Source organism: Balaenoptera physalus (genome assembly GCF_965194825.1).
Source record: "Balaenoptera physalus genome assembly, chromosome: 2".
NCBI classification, from domain to species: domain Eukaryota; kingdom Metazoa; phylum Chordata; class Mammalia; order Artiodactyla; family Balaenopteridae; genus Balaenoptera; species Balaenoptera physalus.
The window spans coordinates 65,056,786-65,078,302 of record NC_138883.1 but is presented as its reverse complement, the minus strand read 5'-3'; the positions used below and the strand labels follow the sequence as shown (position 1 = coordinate 65,078,302).

Below are 21,517 nucleotides of genomic sequence, written 5' to 3'. Positions count from 1 at the left end.
TTTACTGTTTCTTCTAAGATTTTTTTCTCCATCTGCTTTGAGGAAAGCAGATAGGTTTCAGCGTGGCTTTATAATAAATCTTCTCAAGGAGGGACTAGCATTAACATTTGTGTAGATTCTTTTTCATCTTAATCCAACCTTAGTTAATAATCAGAAAATTCTACATACTGAGTAAGAAGATGTAATTAACCCTTTGACCCGAGAATCTTAATTGGCGCCTATTGAAAACAGTGGGCAGTTTAAAAAAAAAAAAATTAAAAGGTAGCCTGCAGTGATTGAAACAGCTCAGTATATAGCAGCTTTCTTGACTCAAAATTTTTTAAATTTCCACCAGACTTTCAGATTAATCGTATTCGGTTCCCAAGACTAACTAATTGAATGTTTCCTTCCTCCTCCCACCTTTTAAAATTAAGACACCCACATTAAACCAATATTGATGCTACTCTTAAAATTTTTCTAAGCAGCAAAATACAGCTAACTATAGACAGGGATGACCCTGAATCAGAAGGTAATGGCTATGCGAAGAGCGACCTTGCCAACCTGCTGGAGACCTGGTTTCATATTCCATTCTTTATTTGAAACGTAATTATAAACCGAGTTATTGATCTTCATCTCATACTATAGATATAATTGACTGAAATGATAAGCATAAAAGTGAAAAATATGGTTAACTGACTTGTTTTGTTTATCTTTGCAACGACAAACAACTAATCTGACTAGTTGTTTCTTCCCCCCACCAAATTGGCTATTTTTAATTGAACTGACTGGATGCTTTGAGTCATGTAGACATAGCCTCATTTTAATCTCACCAGGAAATTGGAACATGTGTCGAAGCTTCTGTTTTTGCCAAACAAAACTGGCCAGTTCTTAGATTGCCACTGCTTAATAGTATCAGATGTTTAGCCTCCAGATATTCCTTTTCCCTGCTATGGTGCCCAAACTTCCTCTAGTATTTTAGTAAATACATGAGATATGAACCTACTTTAAAAAAAAATCATAATCCCTTTCAGTGAGAAAGTAAAGGATGTGTGTCCGTGGCAAATGAATAGCACTGGGTATTTTGGAAGACTATGAAAGGATCCAGTCTAACTCTGATCTTCCAAATGTCAGGAGCTATCCCAGACTATGTTAGACATCTGTGGCATCAGAATCTGCAAATAATCTAATACCTCCATAAACAGAACTCCTGGAGGAAATAATTGCCATTTCTCTTACTCAATTCTAGCATGTGTGATGTAAGGGAAAGAGCTTTGGGCTTGGAGGTAGAATTGGATTTACTAAGTCTCAGTTGAACAATTGTTAAGTGTTGGCTAAAGATAAATAAGACATTGCCTCGCTGTTGAGAAATTCAGTCTCCTTGGGAGTTGAATAAGCCGACCAGGATGATACAATATCATCAGTGCTTTAATAATACTGTGGGAGGCGGCATATTTAATCCTGGCTCTGCCACTAGCTGGCTGTATGGTCTTACCCAGCCACTTAGCCTCTCTGTGCTGACATTTCCTCACTTGAAAAATGAGAGTTTAGACTACAGGGGGTCATCTCTGTGCCATCTCCATTAATCCTTTCTTCTGCTTTCATTTAGCTTTCTGATTGTCACTTGTCTTCATAGAAGTTCTCTTGTGATCTCTCTCTGTGTGTCCCTCTAATCTGATAGTGGCATTTTAGGGTTCGAGAAGATGGCTTACACAGCTCTCTGTGATTATATACCAGACCATGGCTCTTAGGTTGAATGGAAAACCTAACCAGGCCCTTCTCTCCCTGGGGAAGGTCAAAAGAGGGAGTCTTAATCCTCATGAGTCATCCTTAGGAGATGTCTTGCTTGAGGGGAAGACATGTTGAAATGAGATGCTTCCCAAACTTCTACAAAGGAAACTTCTATCCTTTTGCACTTTTGGTTCCAAGTAAGCTACCATTGCACCACACTTGAAGCTTGAAAGTTTGGCTCTCACAAGGCTCCAGAGGGTTTGACAGTTTTGTCAAAGATAAGGAGTCCAGTTCTCTTAGACAGTGTTTTGTTCCCTGTCCTCTAGATGCTTCCAGGGAGATATTACAGAGCAAAGGTAACCAGGTGACCTCTTGTGGAAGTGACTTATGAACTCTCTTGTCATCCCATTTCTCATTTGTCTCCTAATGGTAGGATTCTATCATTGGAACAAATCATTCAAAAACAAGGGATGATTTTTAAGAAGTTATAGGCTGCCTCTTAATACAAATGTTTTAACTTCAGAAATGCTACCCAATTTATCTTTTCATTAATGTACTCGTATCAAGTAGAGAAGCTTTATTTTTAGTGGAAGGCAAGGCAGTATAGTGAATGAGTCTGACTGTCTGAGTTTGAATCGTAACTTCATCACTTGCTAGGGTCAGGCATATTGCCTAACTTCGCTAAGCCTCAATTTCCTTGTATGTAAAATGTGGATAATAATATAATTACCTCAAATGGTACTTGTGAAAATTAAAAGAGACAATACATGCAAACTGCTTAGTACATAATAAATGTAAGCTAATTAATAAATGTAAGCTCTTATTGTTGTACTGTCTTGACCAAAACCTTGTCTATCGTGTAATTTGCTGTTATGGGGAGCAATACAATGTGACTTTTGAATTGTTTTCAGAAGCCACTAAATCAGAGGAGGTGGTTGGGTGCTACCCATAGTTTCTGACCAGTGGGGCTGTGAAAAAGGATCAGGAAGCATGGAATCCAAATTTCATGCACACACACACAAACACATATTCCCATAGAGATACATACATATATATAAATACATGTATTTAATATATACATATATATTAAATACATATATATGTATGTTATACATATATAACTCTGAAAAAGTTCAGTATTTTAAGAGACTGAAATTATTCCTGAGATTTGAGGCAGTGTATTTTTCTACCTGAATTTTACATGCTTCTTCCACCTTTCTATATTTAAAAATTATGTCATTAGTTTAATGTTGCCACATACCTTGTTCCCAATGAGGATTCCCTGTATTTCCAAATTCACAGCCTTTGTAAATACCACTAATCTTTAAAACTTCTTTCTCTGGGCAAGCAATGCTTGTGCAACCTACCTGGTTAAAAATAAATAAATAAAGCAAAACACAAGACGTGAGGATGATGGAACGTATAAAATGCACTTGGATTGCAAGAAGTTGAAACAAATTTATTCTCAATTTGAGTGGTATCTCACAGTTGGAGCCCATGATGATTTACACCATTCATCAAACTGAAAATGAAGCCCTCCCTTTGAAAAGTAGACTAAGGTTTCAGGAGTTACAGATGATGTGCAGTGTCCTTCTTCCTCCTCCCCCACCCCCTCTTCTTTTCTTTCCATTTCAGGAGTTGTAGTAGAAACTAGATCTATCACAATAAAACTTTAATACAGAGTTTGGCAAAACAAGGATTACAGTTTGTAAGGCTTCAGCCTGTAAACTTTCACCCATAATGTATTGACTTTCCCTATTGGTTCTAACACAATAGGCACTGGGAGTGAGGAGAGCATAATCCTTTATTAATTAGCAAATTATTGATGTCCATAGGCGCTCAAGTGGTGATTTTACTTACTCTTCATATAAGAACTCTTTTTTTTTCTCTTATTCCATTACAATTTTCATTCCTGTTCAGCTATTTAATAATCATGCTGATTTAATCTCAGTAACTACTGAATCCAAAAAAATAAAGGCAACATCTCATAAAATCAACATGACCTGATTTTATACATAAATGTAATGCGTCTTGATCAAAATGACAGAGACATAAGGAAGTCCCTGGAATAAGGGAGAGCTTGTGGTCTTAATTCAGACCTTTCGTTTGTTCATGTATAATGCAGTAAAGATGTTAGGACTGCTGTTAAACATGAAGGAAAACATGTTCTTAAATTTGGTTATGTGTTGCTTTGTATCAGATGCCTTATTAACTAAATCCCCACAATATATACTTATTAACCTATTTATATATTTATTTTTTCTGCAGTCCCTGGATGGCTTTGTATTTGCACTAAATCAAGAAGGAAAATTTTTGTACATTTCTGAAACAGTCTCCATCTACCTAGGCCTCTCACAAGTAAGTAAAACAATTTGATTCTTGACAGCAATTGTGAAGGCTCCTTCAGCCTCATGCCTTTGCTTCTTCAGCAGATACTCTCTTTAGCGTGAATTATCCAATTTATTCTTTAATGGCTCTACCTGACTCTGATCACGAAGTCAATGAGAAAATTGTATGTCAGTTCGGAATGTTCAGAATCAACCTGTGCTCAAAACTTTAGTCCCTCTCCCCACCCTCCAAGGATCATTATTAATTTATTGAGAACAAATGAAGTTTCTTCCCTTGGTTGTTTTGAACTTTGAAACCTCTGTGCCCGGTAGGAGAGGGACACACTAATAGTGCTTCCCTTGTGTCCTATTACTGGATGTTTATGGAGGACCCTGCATTGTCCTGGGAGCCGACACAATGACAGGGAGTCATTTGGAGTCAAGAAATGCTGAAAGAGACCATTAAAATGTGTGGCAGGGAGGGTTCCTGCAAGGACGTATTTTGCTGCCTTTGCAAATATTTCCTAATGCGGAAAGACAATTTCATAAAATAGGATAATCTTTCATTATTTGCGGTTTAATTACCCACATGTGTCTGTCAGAGGTGAAAAGAAAAGAAGATGGAGGCAGATGGGGCAAGGGAAAGAATCCTAGATGTCAGTTCTTGATATTCCCCTGGAACACAAAAATTTGACTTTCGTTGGATTCCCAAACACAGGCTGCAGCTACAGAATGCCAAAATACCCTGAAGGAAAGTTTGCAGTTCCACTAATTATCCAGATGTTTTCTCCATAAAAATGCTAAACATCTGGGTATCTGTGCCCACACAGGTGATTGGCTGAGCTTGACCCTTTTCATCTGGTGGTTTGGCACGAGAAAAACACAGCCTCGGTGGGAGGGATTTTGTATGTATGCGATGATCTGCCAAGCTGGATAATCTACTTCTCATTCAGTTTCCCCTTTGAGCTAAAGATGGAGATAAGATTTGTCTCTCTCCTCTTAGGCAGGACTCACCCTAAACTCATGGTTTCTGAGAGTTGGCACTGCTCTAAGGAGACAGCCAGCATGGTTGGAACATTTTGGCCATTAGTGAGTTTGCTGGGTAATAGCTAAATCAAGAAAGACATTGGGAAATAATAGAGAGACATATCTGGCATTTGAGGAGGGTTGGGGGAGGAGGAGAAACACTGCCAAATTTAATTATTTGCTTTTGAGAATCCAAGCAGGGGGCCATTAGCTCTTCCTTGAAGGACATGCAAGCTATTGGCTGTAGTGTATCTAGCAGTTCTATTTTATGTAAACTTGAGCAAACCAAATGATAGAAGCTGGGCTACCGTCAACTCGATATTAGTATTCTTGCGTCTTGTTGAAATCTCTGGTTTTCTAATGGCTTTTAATAGACTGTAAGCCTTGTCTTAATCTGTCTGGGACCTAGAATTGAGAATCTCCAGTGTTGAAATTGGTGCGCCACCATATTAATACTGTACAGAACTGGAAACCCCACTGTTTGTTGTTCTGCAATGCCCGTATTCATCTGTTTTGTGCAGACTATCCAACAAAGTTTAATAAGCCAGTGAAGAAGAAGGATGAATAATTAGTTTAAGCAGGTAAATGCTAATTAGGGAACTCCCGAAAAGCATCCATTATATACTAGCTCAAAACACATTTTACAGCCCTGGTTAGTGGTGTAATCCAAATTCTGTCAAGGCAACTGCATTTTCTGTAATTGAGATGTGTACGTTTGCTTTGCATAACAGATGGCTCTGTATGCTTAGACTGATAGCTAGGAAAATAATAATTGCATTATTCTGGCCAAAAGAATATTAGCTCTTGGGTTTTGGCCATTTCAGTCAGTCCTCCTGCCAGCACAGCATATGCACATATATGGATTGGATTTTCAAGGAAATTGATGCATCTGGAATAGTGTGACCATCTGAAATATCATCTGTTCAAGAAAAATTTGGCTTTAACCCTGTGCTGCTTTCTCCTTAAAAGCAATAGATTCCACTGCTTCTCTACTGTGGCGTCAAGTCAGTCTTTTCCTAAAATCTGAGGCAAATCATTGAGGTTTCCGTAGAATAAAGCAGCTGTGCAGACATGGTACAGTAGCTGGCAACTTCTGTGCAGTCCTCCGCCGCCTTTGCATGGGATGGGTTGTAAAGTGCAAATCAATAGTCAGCATCTTGACTCGCCCAGGGGCAGACGCTGGCCACAATGGGCTGTTGCCCTCTGTGGAGGCTGTGTCCAGTGTCGCCACAAAGGGTCCGATGCGCAGGTAGAGGCCACGTGGTAGGGGACAGAAGTCTTCATCTGCAGGCGTTATGCAACTGAAATGATGAAGGGTAAATCACTACAAAGTGATTTTTGCATACACCAATGAGTGTATTTGGAGTTCAAAACAAATTTAGAAATAGTTCTGGGTTAACATGGAAATAATCTGATAGGGCATGGTGTGTTTTGAAATGCCCAAAGAATGAGGGGAAAGATCTATGCTAAAACTTTGAGAAAGGTTTTCCAACCCAATTAATGTTCTAAGTTCTAAAAGGGCAGTTGGGGGTCCTGAGACATAACTCTTCCCAAGTTTCTTCAGTGCCCTCTTTCAGTTATGGGGTATGGGCTGCTCACTGGTGACATACAGTGTAAATGTACTCAAAATTATTCAATTAAGTACCTCCTTAATCTTTTACACACACACACACACACACACACACACACACATCCTTAATTAAATGCAAAGCAAACACTCTGCTTTTGTCCTACAACTTTGACTCAGTGGTTCTTCCATCAAGTTCTAGACAGTGATAAGGAACCTATATATATATAGTTATTGCCCCTTCTTTCCTTTTTAAACAGTGCCATTAAATCAAGAAAATGTGTAACTGTCTCATCAAATATGTATCCAGTGAAATTGTTGAAGAATATTGCGAACGTGTCATTTTGTTAGAGCATAGCCGCGTCTGCATTTGTAACTCTCAAGATGTATCTTTCTCAGTTTTATTTTCTTTCAACATGTAAATAAATATGGTGGCTTTGAAACGGCTTATGTTCTCAAGAAAGAATTAGGATTCTTTTTTGGCTCATGAGAAACCTAAGTAGAGAAACTTCTACCCAGCTCAGTTGTGTAGCATGAATATAGAGACAGCCAGAGCAGGTTTTTACTGGGTGGAACTCCGGGTGTCTAGGATGTGTGCCTGCCACTTATTGTCTCTAAGATATTTTCATATTGTCATGATGGTGCGAATGAAGCGTTCTATGATGATACACCTTCAGCAGCCCTTTGACTTTGCCAGAGATAATCATTTAACACCCAAGATATGGTTTCGGGTTGTAGAAAAATGCACTGTTGACTTGCATCCCTGGGTCAAATGACTCCTAGGTACTCATTATGAGGCCTTATCTTAAAGGAAGAAACCCAAATATCGTTGCTGAGTTTGGTTTGCATGGAGATTAAATGACTTCTTATATCTGGTGATGGTGTCCAGAGCTGCTAAAGACAACTCTGCTCTTTACTTAAAATGGAATAGGCAAAAGTAAAAATGAAGAAGGAAAACAGAGGGGTTTCCCTAATACTGAAAATGCGGCAATGATGTGTAGCCAGCTTTTACGAAACCTCTTTCAATGTGTTAAGGGGCTCAGTCACCAAAGAATTCAAAAGAGACTTTATATGGTAAATAGAAAGCATTTCTACTTCCATATAGGATTTAAAGCTTATAGAAATATTTATTTGTTGGTTTATAGCCTCCTATTTCCAAAAAGGAAATAGCTTACATAAACATGTACAATAAAAAGTAATGGCAAAATAGAACTAGGGTCTAAGGGAAAAAAAGATAAAAGTAGGTAATCTGTTACCACATAGTAGGAGAACACAATAAAGGCTTATAAGAAGGGATATAAATGGTCTGATAAAGTGTCAGATTTACCTATGAGCTTCCTGGCAACCAAAGCAAAAAGAGAAACATAGCCAACTAGAGCCAACCATCAAAAATAAGGAATGTATGGCTGAATCGCTTTGCTGTGTACCTGAAACTATCACAACATTGTTAATCAGCTATACTCCAATATAAAATAGAAAGTTAAAAAAAAATAACAGTCACACAATGTTCAGAATGCCTGGGCTTCTCTCAGTGATGGCCATTGTTTTAACAACCAACCTCCCAGTATTCCAGTAACAGTCAATTATGTTCTAACAGTGTATACCCTGTTTTTAACAACTAGATACCCAGCATGGTAGTTGTAGTTTTTATATCACCTGACACCCAGGTTCTTACAGTAGACATTTTCTAAATCCAATACTTTATCCTACTGATGCTGAACATTTTTAATGTTCACCACAAAATGTTCTGCACAGTGGGTTACTCAATGGTATGAGAAAACAGTAAATACACTTGTTCTTGGTAAACCACCAAGCCCAGTGCTTCAAAGGGCAGCCGTTGTCCCAACATGCTCATGTGATTCAGGGCTTGAGCCCAGCTAGAGGGTGCATTGAAAAAACTAAATAAATAAAAATAAGGAAGTATCACTTCTTAAGGAAAGGAAAGTTCTTCTGGGACTGAAATATTAAAATAAATCTCAAATACAATTTCTGTGGAGGCTAATATATGGATTATGACATATCGATTTGCTTCCATTGGAGTCCACATTCAGAACAAGGCTATAAAGACCCATGAACACACATATCGCCAGTCGCATAAGCTGGCAGAAGATTCTTCTCCTCTCAGATGTTGGTATGCCAAAGATCATCTTGAGAATGATGTTCTGGCATCCAGGACTTACAATAGCATTGACTAGTTTGATGGTTTATGTGCTTTTGAATCAGCTTTCCCTAATCCATACTCAAATCCTGCACTTTCTTTTAAATGCTGATGAGAAATTCAACATTTTATTTGCCAGAGGCAGAGGACATGGGTCTCAGTTAACCAGAGGATAAAAATGGACTCTTATCTTCTGAAAACATTTTATCTTGAAATTGGAGGGAGAGATGATGATTCTGATGCACATCTATGCCAGCAAACTGTTCTCAAGTTAACATAGAGTTCTGTTTAAAACATAATGGGTCCTAGAGCAGACTGGGAAATTAACAGATTTTTACATTGTGATACCATGAGGAAATACCTTAGAGCCAATTAAGCCCTCTCTTGAAATATACACTAATTACCCCTCATGGCCTCCAGTGCCCAGCTTGCATATGAGTCACTTCTTTCTTCTCACGAAGTCCCCATCCTGCTAGAAGATACTTCCTTGCCATCGTAAGCCAGCTGGAAGGTAACTGTCTACCTTGTAGATATGCTATCTACAAGGTTACACATTGGCTTGGTTCAAGGCAGCTTGCTGAAAGGGGTAGGGTGGCTGCAGCTATAAGAGCTAATAGAGGTGAAGGCGAAAAGGGGTAGATGGTCATTTTATATTTTGTCTTTTTTTTAAAGCCATGCAGATATATTTACCATAAACTCCTTTTCCCATCCTGTTGTTCATCTCCGTATTTTAGGTTTCTCTGCATTTGTTATATAGAATGGCAAATAAAATTACAGCTACAGCACACAAGTACAAGGTCAAATAAATGACAGAGCTCAGTCTATTTGTGAAGCTATTCTGAAAGGGAACCATGGTGCCAAATGTGGTTTATTTGAATAATAAAGAAGAATTAGATTCCCCTGATAAATTGGCTGAGGGCCAATAAATCACTAGAGGTTAAAGATGCTTTGCAACTGCCATGTCTTTCTTTTGCTTTTCCATAGTGCAAGCCTCAACTCTCCCATTCTATGTTTTTCAATGCAAATCAAGTTGAGGTTAGTATGTGGTTAATACTTTTCGCTTCCATGCTTGTAAAAGATATATATATATAGATGTATATAGATATATATATTTAGCAGGGTTAAAAAAAAGAAGATATTAGCTTACAAGTTATTACTCTTGTTTGGCATCATCACATCCTAGATAGCTAGAGTATAAAGACAAAACAAGTATTATTTCAACACAGCAGAGGGCTTATAATAATGGAGCCAAGTGTTAGCATTTTTTCAGTTGGTGTATGAAATTGATGCAACACTAGGATAACAGGGGTTCCTTCAATAAACGAATACACACAGCTCTCCAAATATTGCTTGGCGCCCCCCCCCCTTTTAAAGTCAGTCAAGTAGGCATACCTTAATTTTTTTAAAAAAGAAAAATGTATCATTTTCTGCAGCTTGTGTTTTGTCGTTATTGTTGGTTTTTAACCTCAGCAAGTCTGCATTTTTCTCCTGTGCTAATCGTAAAAAGTTCATCACTTCTTGTGTAACAAAGAAAAATGCCCTTTTGAATGTGGAAGCTCTGAAGGTTTAGAGACTATTGAGAAAAAATAAGTATCAAAATAATTCAGAAACAGGACAAGGCACGGTGGCACATTATCAATTTACAACATTTAAATTGATAAATGCTTGGTGGTGAAGGCCTACAAGGGCACTTTGAAAAGCAAATAGCGACCTGGTGAAGAAATTGATTTCCCCCCCCGAAAATGACTGCATGATGCATCATTTGACTGCATGCTGTCCGAATGCTTGACAGAGATAATCTCAGCAATCCCACGGGTGACCTTATCGTTCTCACCAGGACAACTTTGTCTACGTTCTGACTTTGTGCATGTCAAGGTTCCTCCCGGCAGGATCCTTGGGGGAAAAAGTTCCTCTGTTCGATCCAGATATTGAACTGCTCGCTCTTTCCCCTATTCCTTCCACCCCACCCTCCCAAATAGGCAAACACACCTCTTTATTTCATCCATAATTATGAACGAGCCAGGCTGAAGAACGCGGCAGCTCTGCACGCCGGATCTTTGTGGAAACCCTTATTACTATTTAGTTGACAGAGTTCTAGGTGATAACCTATATTAGCGGGGATCTTTTTATCAGAAAGAGTAGAAAAATTCCCTCCTGTTCTTCTATAGTATGTTGCCGTCCTTAGCAAAATGGAAAAAGCTAGCCGGTTTCTTTCTGCCTTGTTCTTGCAAGGGATTTTTTTGTTCCTCCCCTACAATCTTTACACAGAAAGCTTCTGAAACTGTTTGACTCCATACCATTTAGTTTCTAATAATGTTGTCCCCTCACCATCCAGTAATTCTAGGTATTTCTCTTGTAACTTTAAAATTATTTAATACAGACATAAGCCCCAGAGAGCACGTCACAGTGGGCTGTTGAGCTTTGAATTGTCGTGGCAGCCTCTGTGGCAGAAATCTGATGGAATCCACGAGGCTTCATCAGGACCACTGGTGTTTGGAAAATATGTTTCTGCCAGAGAGGAATAATTGACAATTTTTTTATGCTTAAAATATTTCTGTTGGTATATGCGGATGGGGATGTGTGCCTGTCTCTTTATTTATCAGTAATCTTCCTGCCACACAGCTCGTCCTTGATCATTACAATTCTCGATTAGCCATTTCTTGAAAGCGGCAAATACCCTGCCCGGGTTGGCACCCTGAAGCTACAGTCCCCACCAGCTCTGACACCCTCAGTTCACCATATTCAACCCCTTTTACCTCCTCCTTTCATCCACAACATTAATTCTGAGCGAACAAGACGTGCTTCCTTGCTTTTGACAAGATTTGCTGCAGTCTCATGCGACAAAAACCCAACACTCATTCCAGATTCAGAAAGTAGGATTTATAACAGCATTTTAATTTAATGTTGGATGTCGAACATATAAAGAGATCACAGTAGTACTAGAGCTGAAAATTGATGCCTTTTTTATTAGTGTCCTCTCAGAAGTGGGTGAGACGCTGTTTGTGCAGTGGAGCACAGAGCAGCACAGTCAGATGAATGAGGATATGCTATCTGCAAGGAATCATATTTCAAGCCACTGTCGGCCTCTATTGATGTGCTCAGAGTTGAAAGGTTATGCTAGTAAATGCCACCCGAATTTCCAGCATTAGAAATCGGTAGAATAATCTGCTGGCTGTCACTTTATGCTCAGCCTAAATGCACTGCATGGGAATGTTTTACTTATTTTAACTCCAAATTAATTTCTTATTACTGGTGCATTGCTTTCTCTCTTCCATGCTTTCATCAGTTCCCAAATGGAACTGATGTTTAACAGGCCTTCAGAGTAAACCAAAATCTCCGAAAGAAAATGAAAGAAATTTGAGTCATCATACGTGAGAATTATATTCTTTTTATTTATTCCTTTGAACATGTTTTATCAGGCATTGAGGCTAAAACAGAATGTCAGTATGCAAAAAGGGCTTTTCTAGTTAGACTGAATCACAGAATCACAAGACAATAAAAGGTAGGCTCACCTTTTTCAAATGTATAACTTGAAGACTTTTTATATTGCGTCTTAATTTCTGGAGGTAATATGATGAAGAGAAAAAAGAAAATGCAGTGTCTTCATTTTGTGGGATCAAGAAGTCTAAAGTCAGAAAAAAATACTTTTTGAGGCATTAGCTTGTTTTATTTGTGTGGATGAAATGGTTTTTTCATATTCATTTTTAAAGTAGAGCACTAAGCAAAAGTAAGATGGAGAAGAAAATTTAGTCATCCTTCTAAGTCCGTAATTTATTCATTTTAAAATAATGAAATGGTGTTTTTCTGAATTAACCCATGTATTATTCATGCAGGCATTGGCAATGTAATGTCTCCAGTTTTCTGGAAAGCAATGTACATTTCTTTGCCTGACAAGCAGTATTTTCTATATGGTATTAACTTAATGGCTTATTTTATTATGTAAAGTTGGAAAGTAAAGATAATTTCTATAATGTGGTGCTCATATAGGCAATATATGCAAAATAATACCTCTACACCTAAGCCTTCCTCAGTTAGCCTGGCCCCTAGGAGAGTGATGAGTGACGGCAAACTGCTCAAATGAAGAATAAGAAATAACTTGACCTCCTGGGAAGAAGGTCATAAAATCATTAAATTCATGCGAATTCCAAATTTCATTTCTACACACATACATTCAATCTGTATTGGGTTTTAGCTCTTACATAAGAAGACATGGGTTTCATGACAGGAGTGACATAGCAACAATTTCAGTGATAATTTCGGTTGGAATATAATAAGGAAATCGACTTTAGGTTTTTGCATAAGTTCTAGAACTAGGCTGATAACCTGAAAACTTATGCTGGTTTTAGACAACAAATGCCATGTGGCTTTTTATCCTTCTTAATCCGTCTGCCCCCTTTGGATGACAGTCCAGAGGTGCAATCTCTTTTTCCTAAATAGTCATTTTTAAAGAGACTGATAGCAGTTGTTCCAATGATTCAGAGCATCTTTTGATGTGTACTTGTGTAAATAGATGTCTATCCACACGCCTCTATACATATATAAATGTATAAAATTGATTTCTTTCTGATTTGGTTTTTTTGCCTTCTGCACTCTTATCTACGGATGTAAATAACTTCCCAAATGATTCACTAAAACAGCAAACCAGGTTTTCCTTTGGTGTCTCCTCCCCTTTTCAGCCTCCTACAACTGCACATTTACCACATTCAATAATAAGACAAAAACTTCCTCTGATGCTGTTGATTTCGAATGTGCTGGCAGATTAAATCTATTACTTTCAAGAACTATGCAAACTTTTTGAGAGCAAAAGAATGTATGCAGAAAGAAGTTATCCCTGGGAAAGAAAAAAGCTGTTTGAGATTGGATGTTTTTAGGGCAAGGCAGGGCCCTTGGCAGAGATGACAAAGAATACCTATGAGCCAAGTGTGGCGTTCTGGTAGACCTCAGAAGTATGTCTGTAATAGCATTTGGGTGTCATGTAAAGAGTCATAGACTGTGTTTAGCTTTTCTTCTAGGTTTTAGAGAAGCAAGTTTTGTATCAAGCAGCCCCCTCCCTTTTGGCCTCTCTCCCCAATAGGAGCCTTGCTTTAGAACCACAGGTAATCCCTTTAAGTAATGCTTTGCCAAGGAAACAATAGAAAATTGCCTCTTGATTAGGAAAGAGCCAAGGCTTTAAGAAGCAGACACATAATGGATGGTTTCACAAGTTTTACTATCATTCTATAGCCTGTCTTGACTTTCAGATATGTGTTTCTACCATACTTTATTAGATGCTTAGATCTGGTTAACCAAAATCCTTAATTGTTAAACCAGATACTTTCCGGAGCTTAAAAAAAAATTGCAGAAAATGTGCTTGGCTACATATAGCAGAGACCCCGAGGAGTGTTTCCAGAAAACAGGAATGGTAGCATTAGCTAGGATCTGGTTCTTTGCTATGGAAGGTACAGGCTTGCTTTGTTTTAAGAAATGTTGAGGTTAGCAAAATTGCAAAATGACTAAATAAAGATTATTTGTATTAGGAAGTGTTCCTTTAAGTGGTGAATTCCTTTCTTGCTTTTAAGTATCTATGAATAGAATCATTATCTACTTAACGAAATCAAAGTGGGGGGGGCAGTGAAGGAAGGGGCGAGAGACACAAAAATTAAAGTGTTCAGAGGCATTCCATTTGAAGATCAATCAGAAACAACTGTGTGGAAAATGAGATTCTGTTGGCAGACAACTTTCTAAGAGCAAGCAGGGCTCATGGCTCCTGGTAAGCATGGGGATCTCCTAGGCTCAGGTGCCAAGCATAAGGGGAAGGTTGTTTGCAACCTGGTCAGACCGTTCATTCTAGTTATCCAGGGTCACGTCGAAGTGCTTGCAGTGGAGGGTAGGAGTGCTTGTGATGTCCTGTCTGCATATCTGTTTGAATTTACAAAAGTCTGCACATCCCTCAGGACAGAAGATGCAAATTCAAGGAAAAGAAGAGGTAGACTGGGAACCAATTCCCTGAAATTATGAAAAGAAAAAGCATAATTTTTCCAGTTCATTAATTAGAACTGACGTCACACGGTTTGCAAAGACCAAGAAAGGACCGTGCCATTTCACTACATTCAAAACCTTTTCACTTGAGCAGACAAGTAAATCATGCACTGACTGGGACTCTTTCAGCTCTTTAGTAAAAACACAGGCCTGCAACCTTGGTGTAACATACATCGAAATTAGAAGAGTTGAACGGAAGATACTTTTAAAATGTCACAACTGCTCCCTGACATTGGATGATATGTTTATCCATTCATTATCACTGAGAACACCTGGGGCGGTGCTCAGGAAATCAGATAGTGCCTTTTAAGATAATTATAAAAGAAGCATAGATTAGCAAGCTGAGGGGAAAATAGACAATCCTGAATCATGATGTTACTAATTTTGATCTGTTTAGGGGCATCACAACAGTGTAATAAATGACTGCAACTGTCACCAGGTCTGAGGAGAGTGAATGCCAAGTACAACTCTTTGTACAAAGCAAACGTATTCCTGGAGGTGAAATCCCAGCATTGGTTTTCTGTTTATAACATTAAGACACTCCACTGATGGTGTTTTCTGTTGTTGGTTTCTGGCTTGTCCTGCCTTTTATCTATCAGACGTTCTGCCTTGGGAGAAGCAGGAGAAAGCCCTCTGGACAGGGGTCCTGGAGACCTGGCTCTGGTTTTGTCTCTGCTTCTGATCAGGCGAGTGACCTTCGAAAAGCCTGGATCTTAATTTTTCTTAAGTGTGAAGGGAAGGGGTGATTTCTCAGGCTCCTTCTTCTTTAAAAAACGTGCTCTCTGAAATTCATTCAACACTGGGCATTTTATCCTCAGCTCCAGGGTCGGGGTGGGGGAGGGGAGCCTGGAAGAAGTAGGCTATTTTATTTTTAACCTTCAAAGGAATTTAGTTGAGCAGATGCTACCCTGCGCTAGTCAGAGTAGAAAAGAAATGATATGGCTTTTAAAGGGCACATCTAGCATATCTACTGGGGTAAAGTGATTCTGGCAATGCTTCAAAGGATATAACTTTTGATGGTAAAGTAGGTAGGCTATGGAATGAAATCACATATGGCAGGCTGTCAAAGTCTCCTACACTTTCAGTACATTTATATAAGTGCAAATGGAGACTGCTTAGACAGAGTCCCGAGCAATTTCCTGCTAAGACTGCTTTCAGATTATCTGATATTATTTGACTAAATTATCTCTGTAGAAGCTGAGGACAACTTTTATGATCAAATATTTTGAAATTAGTTTTCCTTGTTGGCAGACTATCTGAAATATGAATGGCTCTCATTTGAGCACTTGAAATTGAAAGGCTTTGGTAATAGCAATTATATAAAAACAAGGGTACTGAAGTGCTGTATATCATGCTGAAGGGGATATGTTTATAGGTCAGTGATGTCAATAACTGTAGTTCTCCCAGATACCTAGCTGTTACCCTTTCATTCTGGGCTGATGCAAAGGACAGACTGACTTTCTTTTCCACAAGGGTGTTTCATTTTTGAGGATAAATTCAGATTTTATTGACTCTAGACATTTAAACATAGTCGATTCATATTTATTACATTTCCCAAACATAGGGTGTCTAAGAGTATAAAAAGTGTGAACACACTGACAATGTGTAGAATCCTAAACAATTATGTGGTGATTGACTTGTGTGCTCCTGATGCTGTGTCTGTGAAGTATTCGTATCACTCTGGACCTTTTCTATTCATGTATATAGCCTCACAGTGAACAATAATTATACCTAACATTTATTAAGCCCTTACTGTGTGCCAAATATTGTCCTAGGCACTTTACTACCATTAAAGTTTATAATCCTAACTATCGTTAGGTGCAATTATTATGCCCATTTTATAGATAAGAAAACTGAGGCTCAGAGAGATTAAATAGATTGCCCAAAGTATTACAACTAGAAAGTGGCAGAACTAGCATTTAAACCTATCCCACTTTACTCCAAAGCACTCATTGTTAACCATTATTATTATTGCTAGCTGCCTCTGGGAAGTTGTAGGTAATTAACAAGTAGAATTTTTCAAGGTTAAGAGAGGCTGAGACTTGGAGCAATTAACCATACTGTTCAGAACCATAAAATAGCTACTCTCACAATGCCAATGTCTATAAATGAAGTTCTGAAAACATCTGTAAAGTTACATATATATATTCAAAAACTCTGATATTCAACATTAGAAATATTCCAAAATTCAGTAGCAGGGCCCAGTAATAAATAATAAGGGTCTAAACCCAGAGTACCTAGGATATTCCCCACACATTTAATATATATTCATGCATGCCAGCATTCAGCCAATACTGAGTGACCCACATGTGTCCAAAATATAATTTAAAAAACTGAGGCTATTAATAACTAAGGCATAGTTCCTGCCCACAGGACCCAGTGTCTTCAAAGTGTCATAGACATGGTAACCAAGCTACAGTGTCCTATACATTGTAGGCCTCAAATCTTTTAATAAATAATGAATGTCACATGTTCCAATAAAGAGATGCGCTATATAAACCACAGGATAGAGAGTGTGGATGACTAACTCTGCCTAGAGAAATTTGCAAAGGATTTACCAAAGAAATGGCGTTTAGGTCAGGTGTTCATGGGCGTTTTCCACTTGGAAAAGGGGAAGGTGATATTCCAGGCAAAGGGAGGCATATCTGCAAAGTCATTTCTTAAGGCAAGAGATGAGTCTGGGAAGTTAGGACTGGACCATATTGTAAAGGATGTTAGAGGAAGCTAAAAAAATTGGACTTTCTCTTCCAGACCCTGGGAAACCATCAGATGTTTTAAAGGGAAAAGTGAAATAATAAATCTGTGCTTCAGAAAAAAAAAAAGTATTCTGGCAAAAAAAATTAGAAGATAGATGTCAGTCTTCCAATTAAAAGACAGATAAATAGCCCAGGAAAGAGACTTTTAAAAAAGAATTTCAATAGGGCACATCAGTGGAAAGAAAGAGAAGGGGATGGATTTGAGAGGCCTCTTTCAGGTGAGATCAGTGCCTTGGTGACTGATCAAATGTAGTGGAAAGCAGGGAGGAAATGCATTTTTACAACTTAGTTCCAATTTAGATGTGAGACTTTAGAGAAACTTGTGGGACATCGGTTGAATAAACAGGCTCCAGAGCTCAAGAGAGAGGTTGGGTTCAGAGTTACAGGTTGGGGAAGTGGTTAGCTTATAGATTGTACCGGGACCCAAAGGAGGTGGATGAGATTACCAAGGAGGAGAGAGTGGGGGCAGCTGAGAAGATCCCAATTTACTGACAGGCCAAGGGTGAGATGGAAACATATAAGATGAAGCACAAATGATCAGAAGGCAACCTGGAGAGTCTCCTCCTCAAGAAGAAGCATGGACGTTGCCATTAGGAAAGTCAAAGAAAGATTTTTCAAAAAGGATATGATCAAGTGTCCTAAAGTTATAATATCATGGGGATAGAAAACAGCCATTGTGTCCATCAGTTAGAAGATGACCAGTGATTTGAGTATCATCAGGAGCACCATGAAGTCTGAAGGCAAAATTCGGGGGGCTGTTGAGCGAGTGGTACCAATGAGTACAGTGAATGTCAGCTTCTCTGCCAGGCAGTTCAAGGGTAAAGAAGGTGGGGACGGTGAAAGTAGTTTGAAGGAGAGCTGGGCTTGATGGGTCTCGTTTTTAAGCTTAGATGATGTCAACATTAGGTCAAGAAGTTGCATGTAGAGAAAGATACATTAAAGATTTGAGAAAGGGAAAATCTCTGGACCCAGGTCTCAAAAGGATAAGCTTTGTGTAAAGGGCATGAACCTGGGAAATAAATAGGAATAGCTCTCTCTCTTCTGCTGGAGAGAAGTTGGGGAATGGACTTGGAAGATGGAAGTGGAGAAGGAGAGAAATAAGTTTTGAAGGAATTCATTGTGTCTCTCACCTGGTAAAGGTTAGGCCTGAAGATGTCTATGTAGTTACTTTTGCTAGGATTGATCAGCCTTGGTTCATCCACATAGGGGTGCAACCGACAGAGATATGATGTAGCAGTGATGCCAGACATAAGGCAAGGTCAAAGCTGGAAACACCAGTCACAGACTAAGGCCAGGGTAACTCCCTTTTCTGCCAAATCTGATGGAGGTACCACCCATGAGACAAAAATTATAGGACATTCTAGGTGGAGTAGTGGATTCAATTGTGGGCCAAGGCCTAGTGCAATTAGCTAGTACCATTTGATGAAACTTGATAGCCATCAGAATGAGGTCTGCTGCCTTTGATCTTTCCACCGTTGATAGATGATCAAGTCTACTACAAAGACTGCCAGATCTAAGACTCAGGAATTGTATTCATTGATCCCCCTATTAACATCTGCTAATTTATATAGAAAGGGAAAAAAGTGGGGAAAATATTTTCTGTAAAAATTTTAGCTTTGAAATCCCATCTTTGCTTCCTTTTCTGTTCCCCTTAAATCACATATAAGCAGCCAATATGATGGGTGATTTTGCAGGTCTCTCTTTGCATTTGTAGGTTTTCCAATTGTCCTATACATTCCCTCTGAATACCGAGGCTCCCACATTCCTTTTCTGCTCATCTGTCTCTCCGTACAATTAGTACCTAATTGGTAAAAGGAATATTCTTGTGGAGGTACAGTGCCTGAGTCCTTCAGTAAGCTCTTGGTAAGAGAAGCGATTTGTTTGTTTTGCTGTTTGGAGTTTATTTTATGGTGAAAGATCAAAAAAGCCTTTGGGCTTTTCAAATTCATTTCTAATTGTTCGTGTTAATTGTATCTGACTATAAAACAGAAAACTCTTTAATAGTTATAACTAGACATATCTGCCATAGATGATTTAGTTCATGTCAAAGTAGGTGATAGAGATTATATAAATTCAAGATCTTGAGAATGTGTCTCAATACTGCTTTTTGTTTCTCGAGAAAAGAGAACAGAAAAAAGGAAAGAAGGAGAGGGAGGAAGAGAGAGAGAAAGCTAAGAGAGAATAAAGATGTGATTTTTAACCCTCTTCTCCCCCCGCCCCCAGAGCCCACCTCAAACCCTTGGGTGGCCGAATACAAACCTGTGGCAAACTGGAGTTTTACAAATATTTAAATGGAATGTGTAAAGTAAGGCATGATATATGCCCACTTGCAAAGTGGGCCCATTAAATGAAACAAATGCCACCGAGTCTCTGTTTCCAGCTGAGGTTATAATGTGCGGGATGGTCGTGAGCGCCAGATTCCCTTTGTATTCGCTGTCATAAACCACACAGTTTATAGTGCCATATGAATTTGTAGAGCTGATTGTTTTATTATATTTGAGTGTAAATTTTTCATCCCTTTCCGTTCCGCCACCGTTCTCAGAGAATACAGGTTTTATGCTGATACGATGTTTCCTAGCTCTGGGCATGGCCTGGCCCTACTACTGACTGTAATTTACTTTTTGGTATCTGTCGCCTTGAGCTTGCCTTCTGACTAGCTTGTTGAATGATGTGCTAATCCATTATATTTTTCAGACAAGTGTATCGACCAGTATAAACAGACTGGAGGGCACAAACCTAAATGAAAACTATACTTCCCTGAATCATTTAAAAAGCTCCAGCTTGGTGGCAGTGCTCAGTAAGTGGGTCTGTACATAAGTAAAGGAGAGGGAGATCTCAATAAATAAAACAAAACAATGGAAACATCCCTGCCTGTAGGGGCTTAGTCCAGATTTCAAATGTTCACCTTTATTCACCTCTGTTTTTTTTAACACAATGATCAGAAGGGGCTACTTTAAAATGCCCTCTTCTAATACAAATCTGGAATAAAACACAGCATTTAGCATCTCCTGCCATTGGTGAGGCTTTCTTACCTGCACTCCCATGCGGGGGTGTCTTTCACTTGAAGCCACTCATGTACATGATTGTAACATGTTTATACACATAAAGAGCAGAAAGCAGGCACTTAGAGGAATTTCAGCTGAAAAGTTAAGCCTTACATCAGCCCCTTTTGAATCTTTCCCGTTGTCAGAAATGTGGGAATGGACGGCCCAGTGGGTTGGGTGAAAATACATTTCAAATTAATCTTCCTTTTAAAAAAGACTGTCAGGCAAACCCAAGCTCTTTGATTTGTAAGACCAAAGGCATGAGGTAAAGATTTACCTGTCACAACGTGAGTAAAGATACAGTAGCTGCTGAAACTTTTGGTCTGTACATTCAAATGTAGCCTGACAACCAGTAACATTGTAGAAATGGTGTTCTTCAACTCAAATTACAGCACAACCAAAGGGAAGCAATTCCCTGCTTATGAACAGGGGCTCAGTTTGTTTCCTCGCCTCTTTGATGCCTGTTACTTTTACAAATAGTTATACTAGGGAATTACTTAGGTCTCTTAAGATGCCCAATGTAAAAAATATAAACCCATTCTTCCCAAATCTTTTGCTCAGCTTCTTGAGGTTTGCAAGGCATACTGGGTGTTTTTCACATTTGTTTTATCCTTAGGGCCAGATACAGACCATCACAGACCTTTTGGTCTGCAGAGAGATAGGGAGGTTTCAGAGCACATTCCCCCACCTCTCACTGGATGGTCACAGTCATCTTGGAAGGCAGCGTATAAGGAGTTTATGCCCATTTGACAGATGCAGAAACTAAAATTACCAGTCGTGAATGGCCAAGGTCACAGAGCCAGCGAGTGGTAAACCAGGACTCTCCCTCTTGGCTCCATCTCTCCCAACCACTTCCTTTCTAAGAGGTCCTCAGCCAGTGCTGAGACCTTCATCTCCTACTAGGAAGGGGACGG

General features: G+C 38.9%; 1 protein-coding gene across 12 annotated transcripts in view; it reads left to right on the top strand.

Annotated features, from left to right (window-relative positions):
• NPAS3 (neuronal PAS domain protein 3) overlaps window positions 1-21,517 on the top strand; it is an 858,029-nt gene that overhangs the window by 611,769 nt on the left and 224,743 nt on the right. For all 12 annotated transcript variants that reach the window (XM_082452092.1, XM_082452090.1, XM_082452091.1 and 9 more), the window contains one exon: window positions 3,976-4,065. In XM_082452092.1, the coding sequence (XP_082308218.1) occupies window positions 3,976-4,065 (90 nt within the window). The remainder of the gene's footprint in view (window positions 1-3,975; window positions 4,066-21,517) is intronic.